This window comes from Sander vitreus, chromosome 9 (assembly GCF_031162955.1).
Source record: "Sander vitreus isolate 19-12246 chromosome 9, sanVit1, whole genome shotgun sequence".
NCBI classification, from domain to species: domain Eukaryota; kingdom Metazoa; phylum Chordata; class Actinopteri; order Perciformes; family Percidae; genus Sander; species Sander vitreus.
In genome coordinates, this window is record NC_135863.1 from 4,994,540 (window position 1) to 5,007,326 (window position 12,787).

Here is a 12,787-nt window from a genome sequence, read left to right on the forward strand (position 1 = left end):
GAGCTTCTCATTGTAGTGTGCAAGTAATTTGATACTTCAGCCAAATGGACATCTCCACTATTCATATTTCTGGGAATTAAAGCCAACAGTGTGATAATGAAAATATTTTTTGAAGATTATACAGTGAAAAATGTCTTAATGTTGCCTAGTAGAGAGTTGTTTTTGACAATGATGATAAAGATATGTAAAAGGGGACTGAGCCTAAAATCTAAACCTCCATGTTTAATCAAAAAGGTTGAGGTGACTTTATATATCCACAAGCAGCTTCTATGGAGCAACTGTAACCCTTTGAATGTTTGTCACGGTGACCATGTAGGCTGTTTCATTCAGAAGCTGTTCTCTGAAAAACTTAATGGAGAAAAAACAGAATAAACATCAGAAGATCGCATTCACTTCATCCCACCCTTTATCTTCTATGTATGCATTATAGTTTATGTCATTGATGTTAGTTGAAGAGCCTTCACAAAAATGGTTATTTTAAACAATCTGATTAACATACCTGCTTAACACCTTCAATGATGGTTTCATTGCTGACCACTCCAATAGACGTTATCTTCATCTGTAGATGTACCAGTGATTCCAAGCCTGTAGGGATAAAAAACAAAGATTACATGTGTAAAGTGATTAAAAAAAACAATGGGATTTGTGTATGTCAATGTAAAATAATTCCTGTGTTTGTGAGTTGTTGGGGAAGTTATGTCCTTAAACATACCATTGTTAAATGCGTACTCATATATTTTAACCAAGCTATACAAATGCATTTCAACTGCCTAAAGTTATGGCTTTTAATCCATTTTATGTCAAGTAAATTGACAATATTTATAGTTTCAATTTGTGACCTATCAAAATGGAAGACAAATTTGGTAAAAAAAAGATCTATGTCAGGATAAGCTTAACCCTTCATTTATTGCTTTGAGCCATACATATTTTGTGAACATCCTGTATTACACCACGGATGTGATGATGAATGAAAAAGGAAAATTAACATGGGTTATAAATAATATACCTTGGGCTGCAGTTGTTGGGATTGTAGGTGTGGTTGTTGTTGCTGCAGCTGTGGTTGTTGTTGGAGCAGCTGTGGTTGTCATTGCTGCTTCTGTGGTTGTTGTTGGGGCAGCTGTGGTTGTCGTTGCTGCAGCTGTAGTTGTTATTAGGGCAGCTGTTGTTGTCGTTGCTGCTTCTATGGTTGTTGTTGGGGCAGCTGTGGTTGTTGTTGGGGCAGCTGTGGTTGTTGTTGGAGCAGCTGTGCTTGTCGTTGCTGCTTCTGTGGTTGTTGTTGGGGCAGCTATGGTTGTCGTTGCTGCTTCTGTGGTTGTCGTTGGAGCAGCTGTGGTTGTCGGTGATGCAGCTGTGGTTGTCGTTGCTGCAGCTGTGGTTGTCGTTGGGGCAGCTGTGGTTGTCGTTGGGGCAGCTGTGGTTGTTGTTGTTGGAACAGCTGTGGTTGTCGTTGGGGCAGCTGTGGTTGTCGTTGCTGCAGCTGTCGTTGTCGTTGCTGCTTCTGTGGTTGTTGTTGGGGCAGCTGTGGTTGTTGTTGGAGCAGCTGTAGTTGTCGTTGCTGCTTCTGTGGTTGTTGTTGTGGCAGCTGTGGTTGTCGTTGCTGCTTCTGTGGTTGTCGTTGGAGCAGCTGTGGTTGTTGTTGTTGGAACAGCTGTGGTTGTCGGTGGGGCAGCTGTGGTTGTCGTTGCTGCTACTGTGGTTGTTGTTGGGGCAGCTGTGGTTGTCATTGCTGCAGCTGTGGTTGTCGGAGCAGCTGTGGTTGTCGTTGCTGCTTCTGTGGTTGTTGTTGGGGCAGCTGTGGTTGTCGTTGTTGCTTCTGTGGTTGTTGTTGGGGCAGCTGTGATTGTCGTTGCTGTGGTTGTCGTTGGGGCAGCTGTTGTTGTCGTTGCTGCAGCTGTCGTTGTCGTTGCTGCTTCTGTGGTTGTTGTTGGGGCAGCTGTGGTTGTTGTTGGAGCAGCTGTAGTTGTCGTTGCTGCTTCTGTGGTTGTTGTGGCAGCTGTGGTTGTCGTTGCTGCAGCTGTGGTTGTCGTTGGAGCAGCTGTGGTTGTCGGTGATGCAGCTGTGGTTGTCGTTGCTGCAGCTGTGGTTGTTGTTGGGGCAGCTGTGGTTGTTGTTGGAGCAGCTGTGGTTGGGGCAGCTGTGGTTGTCGTTGCTGATACTGTGGTTGTTGTTGGGGCAGCTGTGGTTGTTGTTGCTGATTCTGTGGTTGTTGTTGGGGCAGCTGTGGTTGTCGTTGCTGCTTCTGTGGTTGTTGTTGGGGCAGCTGTGGTTGTCGCTGCTGCAGCTGTGCTTGTTGCTGCTTCTGTGGTTATTGTTGGGGCAGCTGTGGTTGTCGCTGCTGCAGCTGTGCTTGTCGCTGCTTCTGTGGTTGTTGTTGGGGCAGCTGTTGTCGTTGCTGCTTCTGTGGTTGTTGTTGGGGCAGCTGTGGTTGTCGGTGATGCAGCTGTGGTTGTCGTTGGAGCAGCTGTGGTTGTCGTTGGGGCAGCTGTGGTTGTTGTTGGGGCAGCTGTGGTTGTTGTTGGAACAGCTGTGGTTGTCGGAGCAGCTGTGGTTGTCGTTGCCTCTGCTGTGGATGTTGTTGGGGCAGCTGTGGTTGTCGTTGCTGCTTCTGTGGTTGTTGTTGGGGCAGCTGTGATTGTCGTTGCTGCAGCTGTGGTTGTTGTTGGGGCAGCTGTTGTTGTTGTTGCTGCAGCTGTCGTTGTCGTTGCTGCTTCTGTGGTTGTTGTTGGGGCAGCTGTGGTTGTCGTTGCTGCTTCTGTGGTTGTCGTTGATGCTTCTGTGGTTGTTGTTGGGGCAGCTGTGGTTGTCGCTGCTGCAGCTGTGCTTGTCGTTACTGCTTCTGTGGTTGTTGTCGGGGCAGCTGTGGTTGTTGTTGCTGCTTCTGTGGTTGTTGTTGGGGCAGCTGTTGTTGTCATTGCTGCAGCTGTGGTTGTCGTTGCTGCTTCTGTGGTTGTTGGGGCAGCTGTGGTTGTCGTTGCTGCTTCTGTGGTTGTTGTCGGGGCAGCTGTGGTTGTTGCTGCAGCTGTGGATGTTGTTGGGGCAGCTGTGGTTGTCGTTGCTGCTTCTGTGTTTGTTGTTGGGGCAGCTGTGGTTGTTGTTAGAGCAGGTGTGGTTGTCGTTGGAGCAGCTGTGGTTGTCGTTGCTGCTTCTGTGGTTGTTGTTGGGGCAGCTGTGGTTGTCGTTGCTGCAGCTGTGGTTGTCGTTGTTGCTTCTGTGGTTGTTGTTGGGGCAGCTGTGGTTGTTGTTGGGGCAGCTGTGGTTGTCGTTGCTGCTTCTGTGGTTGTTGTTGGAGCAGCTGTGGTTGTCATTGCTGAAGCTGTGGTTGTTGTTGGGGCAGCTGTGGTTGTCGCTGCTGCTTCTGTGGTTGTTGTTGGGGGCAGCTGTAGTTGTTGTTGGGGGCAGCTGTGGTTGTCGTTGGAGCAGCTGTGCTTGTCGTTGCTGCTTCTGTGGTTGTTGTTGGGGCAGCTGTGGTTGTCGTTGCTGCTTCTGTGGTTGTCGTTGGAGCAGCTGTGGTTGTCGGTGATGCAGCTGTGGTTGTCGTTGCTGCAGCTGTGGTTGTCGTTGCTGCAGCTGTGGTTGTTGTTGGGGCAGCTGTGATTGTCGTTGCTGCTTCTGTGGTTGTTGTTGGGCAGCTGTGGTTGTTGTTGCTGCAGCTGTGGTTGTCGTTGCTGCTTCTGTGGTTGTTGTTGGGGCAGCTGTGGTTGTCGTTGCTGCTTCTGTGGTTGTTGTCTTTGCTGTGGTTGTCGTTGCTGCAGCTGTGGTTGTTGTGGGAGCAGCTGTGGTTGTTGTTGGGGCAGCTGTGGTTGTCGTTGCTGCAGCTGTGGTTGTCGTTGCTGCTTCTGTGGTTGTTGTTGGAGCAGCTGTGGTTGTCGTTGCTGCTGCTGTGGTTGTTGTTGGAGCAGCTGTGGTTGTCGTTGCTGCTTCTGTGGTTGTTGTTGGGGCAGCTGTGGTTGTCGTTGCTGATTCTGTGGTTGTTGTTGGGGCAGCTGTGGTTGTCGTTGCTGCAGCTGTGGTTGTTGTTGCTGCAGCTGTGGTTGTCGTTGCTGCAGCTGTGGTTGTCGTTGCTGCTTCTGTGGTTGTTGTTGGGGCAGCTGTGGTTGTCGTGGCTTCTGTGGTTGTAGTTGGGGCAGGTGTGGTTGTTGTTGGGGCAGCTGTGGTTGTCGTTGCTGCAGCTGTGGTTGTCGTTGCTGCAGCTGTGGTTGTCGTTGGAGCAGCTGTGGTTGTCGTTGGGGCAGCTGTGGTTGTCGTTGGGGCAGCTGTGGTTGTCGTTGCTGCAGCTGTGGTTGTCGTTGGTGCAGGTGTCGTTGTCGTTGCTGTTTCTGTCGTTGTTGTTGGAGCAGCTGTGGTTGTCGTTTCTGCTTCTGTGGTTGTCGTTGTTCCAGCTGTGGTTGTCGTTGCTGCTTCTGTGGTTGTTGTTGGGGCAGCTGTGGTTGTCGTTGCTGCTTCTGTGGTTGTTGTTGGGGCAGCTGTGGTTGTCATAGCAGCAGCTGTGGTTGTTGTTGGAGCAGCTGTGGTTGTTGTTGGGGCAGCTGTGGTTGTCGTTGCTGCAGCTGTGGTTGTTGTTGCTGCTTCTGTGGTTGTTGTTGGAGCAGCTATGGTTGTCGTTGCTGCTGCTGTGGTTGTCGTTGCTGCAGCTGTGGTTGTCGTTGGTGCAGCTGTGGTTGTTGTGGGAGCAGCTGTTGTTGTTGTTGGGGCAGCTGTGGTTGTTGTTGCTGCAGCTGTGGTTGTTGTTGGGGCAGCTGTGGTTGTCGTTGCTGCAGCTGTGGTTGTCGTTGCTGCTTCTGTGGTTGTTGTTGGGGCAGCTGTGGTTGTCGTTGCTGCTTCTGTGGTTGTTGTTGGGGCAGCTGTGGTTGTCGTTGCTGCTTCTGTGGTTGTTGTTGGGGCAGCTGTGGTTGTTGTTGGGGCAGCTGTGGTTGTAGTTGCTGATTCTGTTGTTGTTGGGGAAGCTGTGGTTGTCGTTGCTGATTCTGTGGTTGTTGGGGAAGCTGTGGTTGTCGTTGCTGCTTCTGTGGTTGTTGTTGTTGGGGCAGCTGTGGTTGTCGTTGCTGCTTCTGTGGTTGTTGTTGCTGCTTCTGTGGTTGTTGTTGGGGCAGCTGTGGTTGTCGTTACTGCTTCTGTGGTTGTTGCTGCAGCTGTGGTTGTTGTTGCTGCTTCTGTGGTTGTTGTTGGGGCAGCTGTGGTTGTCGTTGCTGCAGCTGTGGTTGTCGTTGCTGCTTCTGTGGATGTTGTTGGGGCAGCTGTGGTTGTCGTTGCTGCATCTGTGGATGTTGTTGGGGCAGCTGTGGTTGTCGTTGCTGCAGCTGTGATTGTTGTTGGGGCAGCTGTGGTTGTCGTTGCTGTTTCTGTTGTTGTTGTTGTTGGGGCAACTGTGGTTGTTGTTGCTGCAGCTGTGATTGTTGTTGGGGCAGCTGTTGTTGTCATTGCTGCAGCTGTGGTTGTCGTTGTTGCTTCTGTGGTTGTTGTTGGGGCAGCTGTGGTTGTCGTTGCTGCTTCTGTGGTTGTTGTCGTGGCTGCTGTGGTTGTCGTTGCTGAAGCTGTGGTTGTTGTTGGGGCAGCTGTGGTTGTTGTTTCTGCTTCTGTGGTTGTTGTTGGGGCAGCTGTGGTTGTCGTTTCTGCTTCTGTTGTTGTTGTTGGGGCAACTGTGGTTGTCGTTGCTGCAGCTGTGGTTGTCGTCGTTGCTTCTGTGGTTGTTGTTGGGGCAGCTGTGATTGTCGTTGCTGCTTCTGTGGTTGTCATTGGGGCAGCTGTGGTTGTCGTTTCTGCTTCTGTTGTTGTTGGGGCAACTGTGGTTGTCGTTGCTGCAGCTGTGATTGTTGTTGGGGCAGCTGTTGTTGTCATTGCTGCAGCTGTGGTTGTCGTTGCTGCTTCTGTGGTTGTTGTTGGGGCAGCTGTGGTTGTCGTTGCTGATTCTGTGGTTGTTGTTGGGGCAGCTGTGGTTGTCGTTGCTGCTTCTGTGGTTGTCATTGGGGCAGCTGTGGTTGTCGTTGCTGCTTCTGTGGTTGTCGTTGCTGCATCTGTGGTTGTTGTTGGGGCAGCTGTGGTTGTCGTGGCTGCTGTGGTTGTCGTTGCTGAAGCTGTGGTTGTTGTTGGGGCAGCTGTGGTTGTCGTTTCTGCTTCTGTTGTTGTTGTTGGGGCAACTGTGGTTGTCGTTTCTGCTTCTGTTGTTGTTGGGGCAACTGTGGTTGTCGTTGCTGCAGCTGTGATTGTTGTTGGGGCAGCTGTTGTTGTCATTGCTGCAGCTGTGGTTGTCGTTGCTGCTTCTGTGGTTGTCATTGGGGCAGCTGTGGTTGTCGTTGCTGCATCTGTGGTTGTCGTTGCTGCTTCTGTGGTTGTTGTTGGGGCAGCTGTGGTTGTCGTTGCTGCATCTGTGGTTGTTGTTGGGGCAGCTGTGGTTGTCGTTGCTGTGGCGTTTAACTGTGCATTGCCAGTGGCTGTTTTGAGTAGAAATTGTTGGATCGGTTTCATATTCAGTTCCACTTTTCAAACTAATTTAATAACATACATTTTTGAGGCCACTGTGGTCTTTTCCAGTGCATTTTCTGAGGCTGTAACAATGTCATAGATGCATAGGCTAGAACATTCATATTTGTATCCCCCATTTTTAAAAAACTTTTCCTCATATTTTATTTTGAAACTTACCAACACACAGAAGAAGAAGAATGAGACAGATCTTCATCATTTTGGAAAGATGCTTTTCTGTTGAAAAAAAATGCTTTTTTTTTATTATTTCTGTTAGATTCAGTTAAGCAGTGGCAACTAAATAGCATTAACTAACTCAAATCTGTATTTATACTACATCTTACTGATAGTCAGGCATTATAGTAAATTGCCAAAGAATTTACACTTAACCAGTAGCAGGAGTGGCAATCGAGATTGTCGGGATTTTTCCCAGTGGGCTGGTAGTGTTTCGTGGCCGCGAGGGCCGGTCTGATATTCAAGTTCTTAGCAACACCATCCAGCGGCCTGGTGTGTGGCCGCTGCCCGCTGGTGAAACTGTGCAGCCTCTGCTCAACCCGTACGGCGGGCCGCAGCAGCGAGCATCATTAGACTCACACACTGTCACATACTGGTAACGTTACCGATAGACTTCCAAACATGCGGCCGGACAGTGGCCGCGGGCTGCCCGGCCACGGGCAGTGGAGCGGGAGTTGTGGATCCAACACGGCGGTGCAGAGGACTTGCAATGAGTGCGCTACTGGAGCTGCTGCTGCTGTTGTGCTGCTCTCTGTCTGTGTACCTGTGGGCTTCACTCTCCGCTAAATGTCCCCGCTACAGCGCGAGTTGTGATTCCTTGTCTGGAAGTGGAGCTTTTTTATGTCCCAAGGGTAACGTTACAAAAACACTAGTTGTAATGAAAGTGTTGAAACTTTGCATTGGTGTGTGTGTGTGCGCGACACACTGGAGGATGACTAAACTGTAACTAAACTGTGTCTCTGGTGCTTTGTACAGTAACATTAGTTGATGAGTTTAGTGACTTTTTTCACAAAAGCGACCAGCGACAAATCTGGCGACTTTCTGTAGAAAAGACGCCACTATTGTCAAGCACATGAGGTATTTCTCTCCTGTGGCCGCCAAAACAGTAACCTCTCTCTTCTGTTCTGTGACTCAGAGCAGAGGAGCCAGGATGAGCAGAGGAGCCAGTGCCGTATGCTGAGAGGAGCAGCTCCTTCCCTCTCTCCTCATGTGCAGCAGCACTGCATCGTTGCGCGCAGCGCATCTAAATATTCATGAGCATACCATATAAGGGAGAAAACCTCTTGTTTCATTCTAGAGCTATTTCACAGGGTTGCATTAGGGAGCATAGAACAATGCCCAGGCCATTTTCAGCCCAACCAATGTTACATACCCTATTAGGAGACCTTAAGGAACAGTGTGAAATACCCTATATAATCATTCTATCACCCCTTTAAAGCTATAATAGGTAGTTTCTGTCACCCCCATGAGGAAGTCTAAGTAATGGCAACAACACTGTTGGCGCGTCCACATGATACAAGCCTGTTTAAATGCTGTCATTTAGCCTTAACTAGTCTATGGGGGAGACACTTGAATAACTTTAGCTAGTTAGCATTAACGTTAGACTTATGGCGTTTATTCTTTCACGTTTTTGTTTGCTGTGCTTGCTAGGTCCTCAGGGGTCTGCAGCAGCAGCCTCGAGTGCGTGAAAAAAAAGTCACGCTTATTGCTTTAATAAGCTTGTTCGCTCCGAGGAGCTGTCCACTTAAAACGGCTGAGGCCTCGCTTTCCACTGACCTGTCAGTCTGTTCAGACAACATGCCCAGAGGTTACAGTTTCTTTAACCAGACTACAGGCCTATGTCAGAGGGGGGCTGATGACGACTCTTGGTGTGAGACTGTTAAGGATTCTGCAATGTGGGGAAATATATACAGTAACAAAGTAAAAAACGATTCTCATTGAAAGAGGGGCCTCTTCATTTCACAACAGAGGAGCTAAATACCCCGCATCAGCAAGAGACTGGAATAGGTGGTCGAGTTCGCTCGTTTGATAATGACATGTTGCGCAGAACCAGAGACGGTACAGACAACATCTGTGTCCCAACAGGTGACGGTACGTCAGCGCGGACAGCGGTGTGTCCGAGCTGCTGACAGATATAAACATGTCGGGAATTAATGTTTAGGCTTGCTACACGTAAATACCATTGCATTTTATCAGCTGTGATGCATATTCATCATGCATATAATCATATTAATTATACAAAATACTACATAATCAATTATGTATTAAAGTGGATAAAGAAGAGACTTTATTGATCCGGTGGTCAAATTCACAAGCTACCTGCCAAGTCAAACTTCCGCTGTTATTTTGGTGAAAGTAACTCAAAAGTAATGCAAAAGTAGTGTAAATCATTCAGAGACAGTAAAGTTGTAATATAACTAATTACTCTCAAATGACAGTAACTAGTAATCTATAATGTATTACATTTTGGAAGTAACTTGCCCAACACTGGTGGACGTGTAGGCTACTACTTGCATGTGTGTGTGGGTATAGGGAATGGAGGGGGGCCCATTCCGATTTTGTGCCCAAGGCCCGTGGTCATGATAATCCGTCCCTGAATAGAATATTTAGATGTCAATGTCTATTTGTAACTAAGACTGCTACAAAGCATATTTCATTTTCAACCTTTTTTTTGTATTATTTTTTTTACTAACTTTTTAAAAGCCATACAGTGACACCTGATGCTGTCTGCCAGCCAGGATTTCTGTTATGCTCGTTTATTGTTCTCCAACGTCCTTGACAGAGCTAAATGCCACATTGGAAATTAACCAAAGCAATTAACCAATATTTGTTGTTTGTTCTTGATTTACACTGTTGGAATTATGTTTCAGTTTGTTTAACCAACTACAATAAAAACATTTTTCAAGTGTAGGCAGTAACAGCTTTAAATGTAAAAACCTGAATCCTAAAAAACATTTCTCCAGTCTAATGTGACACAACATTGTACCAAATAGCAATATTAGCATATCCAAACATTCAAAGACCTAAAATTAGCACTGGAATAGTTACTTTGTCCGGAGGATGTGTGTAAATATCCAAACAAAAATATCCAACAATGGATTCTTCTTTACAAGATGACTGGTGTTACTTCTCACCACTCCAGGTACAGAAGGAAGTGTTTTGTCAGTGATTTTAATTTGTGCGTAGTTTGTAAATTACTCCTCCCTCATCTATGGAGGGAGTGACAGAGAATTGGCAACAGAGGCTACTTTCTTATAACCTGAAAACCCAGGAAACACGGACACATACAAAAAACTATTCTACAAAATATAGGACTCTATAATTAAATGCTAAAACACATTGTACAATTGAAAGAAATCTGCAGTAACTTTACACCAAGCAGCATTGGGTTGATAATCCAGTTTGTTTAAAAAAATGTATTGTATTGTATTGGCAAATAGTTTGTTGTAATTGCTGTGTGAGTCAGCTTCTAGTAAGTCATGCTTTGGAAGGTTGTAGAGCCTTTACCCACTTGGTCTTTGTATGAATGTTTTACATCAGTGAAATTATTCTTTTCTCAAAGAATTACATTTCACATTTGAAGTTATAGCCAAGATGGAAAATGCTTATTTACAGTAGGCGTAGTTTAGTTTTTAGGGTAGAATGTGTTTAATTACAATACAGATAAAGGATTACTTACACAGAATGTGGTACTAACACCACAGGACCATAATCATGACCTTAAATCCTGCATGAAAGTGGCAGAGCTTAATAATTATCCTATATTTATTATGATTTTTTGGACTTTATTAATGTGTTACTATTCTTCAAACACAGTGGAATACTTTTGCTCAGCCATAGATTTAATACACAGGCATTCTTTTCGCCATGGGAATGATTAAGTAACACAGGACAAATAAGTAGGTAATCATAGTTGAAATGTAATAATCCACTGAGGATCACCTTGGTTTTAGAACTGACATATCTTGTACCAAGTGAAAATAAATCAAACAGAAAGGAAAGTCATCACCCATGAAAATTGTGAGCCATTGTTGGGCTCTTGCCAAAGCCAAATTGTTGTTGGAAAACCCCATCAATGTTGCCATACAGGTTTCTTATTTATGTGATGCAATTTATGTTTTCATCTGCTCTCTCTGCTTTGTAGTCAGTTCAAACAATACTATTTTACATTTTTACTTGTTTGGCCCTTTCTTTTGTTTTGCATTTTCACAGCCATGGCTGTGTTGGAACACCAGATTTGTTTTCAGCACACACAGAAAATAAAGAGCTAAGAGAGAGAGATTCGCTTAATTTGACAAAAAAGTTATTTAATATTGTTTACTATACCTTAACAATTTACTTTTATCATTACTTTAAATACATCCACATGCTTTGATGTCTAAAATCAACTCTAATAAACAAATATATACATATAAATATGGGTCTGAATAATCATATAATAGATGGGCCATGTAAGCGGCCAGACATGAAAGTAAATAAATCATTCATTCATTCATTCATGCAAGTTGATTTCTTGATATATTTTATAATTTAATTCATGATGTCACATGTTACCGTAACAAACACTTAAACAGGATTAAGATAAGATTCTATTGTGTAATAAGGGAGACAATAAAGGCTTATCATATTGTTTTGCCAGACCTCCCCAGCTCTATCAATTCTGTGTATATGCAGTCTGTGTTCAAAAACCATACAACACAAAATGACTGTAAATTAGACTACAATTTGTAACATTCTGCTGAATGAGAGATGCTAACAGACTTGTTTGTGTGTTGTAAGACAGGACATACGGTGTGATAAGGATGAGAACTTGTGGCCAAATGCAGAAGACATTAATGACTAGTAGTGTTGTATTTCTTTATCTGTAGCAATACACGTGAATATGTATTTGATTATGATGTTTATAAAAAATTAATTAAAAAATAATACTTCACACGCCCAACTCACATAGAAACTTAGAATTCTTTGAGGTCTGGGTAATAGATCTTTAATGTGGATGATAATATTTTGAAGGTACTTAGGACAGCATTCCAATTAAAACGTATCTGTTGCCGCACAAACGTATCGGGCAGCACCCTTCCTCAGTGTGTTACAGAGGCAATAACAAACAAACAATATTCCACAGGTGGGGTTAATTATATAGCTTACAACCAGCCCATCAATCCCAACAGGTGTAGCCACAACATATTCAGACCAAGGTTGTTATTGTAAACACCAACCAAAAAAAGCAGTGAAAAACGAGAGAACGTGAGAAACGGTAGTTTCTTCTTCTGCTCTTGGAATTACTCTAATAAGATGTCAAAAATAAAGCATATAGAGGTGTATTACAGCATTTCTGCTTCATTTATGTGAAAAGTACTGTAGGGTAGCACAATACATCCAACAAAGTAGTGGCATGATCGACAGGTCGGTGAGTAGCCCCGCCCCTAAAGCGTCCCATGCTTTATAGTCTATTTTAAAATAAATGGGACCATAATTTATTAAATGAACATCATGCTGTTTTATTAATCATGGAAATGTTTCCTGTGGTAATATATCAAGTTGGAAGTAGGATCATTTTCTCATAGAATTCTATGGAAGCCAGAATCTTTTTGCAACCAGACTTAGCCCCCTGCTGGAAATTAGATAGAATGCAGGTTTAAAGTATTTAAACATTGGCTTCACTTTTCAGACACGGAAACTCCTTTCATTATTTTTACAGTCTATAAATGCAAATCGTCTGTTTATGCTTTCAACTCTAATTAAAAAATTGGAACATGTGCTAAAGCCCTTATTTAAAGGCTGTTTGTAGGGCTAAATATTTTACTTTTAAAATAATTGCTTAAAGAGGATGCAGGGCCTATTCTGGTAGCCTACTTTATCATAGCTGAGACATTTTTACATTTGATTTTGAATTAAGCTGAATTTTAAAACTTTTTTATCAACATTTTAAATAACCATCACTAATAAATGGTAAATAAAATAATGGTATAAGGTCTCTACTTCCTCCATGGATGTATAAAAAAAATCTGGATACTGAAAGTGGCTCTATTGCGCATGAACATCGATATATTATTAGATTTTTTTTTCGCATATAGCCAAAAAATAACTTTCTCTTATTAAATTACCCCGATTATTGGCGCTGCTTCCGCACTATGGGGCCCATGGCCCATACATGGATGTATAATAAAATCTCCCACTGTACAAAAGTGAAGCAAAAATGTCATGGATACAGGCACTGCCTCTTTTTTTTTAAGCCAGAGTCTGCACAGTAGTCATCAGGCATTGGAAACGTAATGTTGAAGTCCCACCTATACACCACTCGACAAATCGTGAG

General features: G+C 44.5%; 1 protein-coding gene across 1 annotated transcript; it reads right to left on the reverse strand.

Annotated features, from left to right (window-relative positions):
- Positions 1-258: 258 nt before the first annotated feature.
- Positions 259-4,565, reverse strand: LOC144523097 (uncharacterized). Its single transcript, XM_078258412.1, has 3 exons — positions 1,007-4,565; positions 500-585; positions 259-348 (listed from the first exon to the last, which is right to left on the reverse strand). The coding sequence occupies exons 1-2, from the start codon at positions 4,474-4,476 to the stop codon at positions 525-527; spliced, it is 3,531 nt and encodes a 1,176-aa protein (XP_078114538.1). The 5' UTR covers positions 4,477-4,565; the 3' UTR covers positions 259-348; positions 500-524.
- Positions 4,566-12,787: the final 8,222 nt, after the last annotated feature.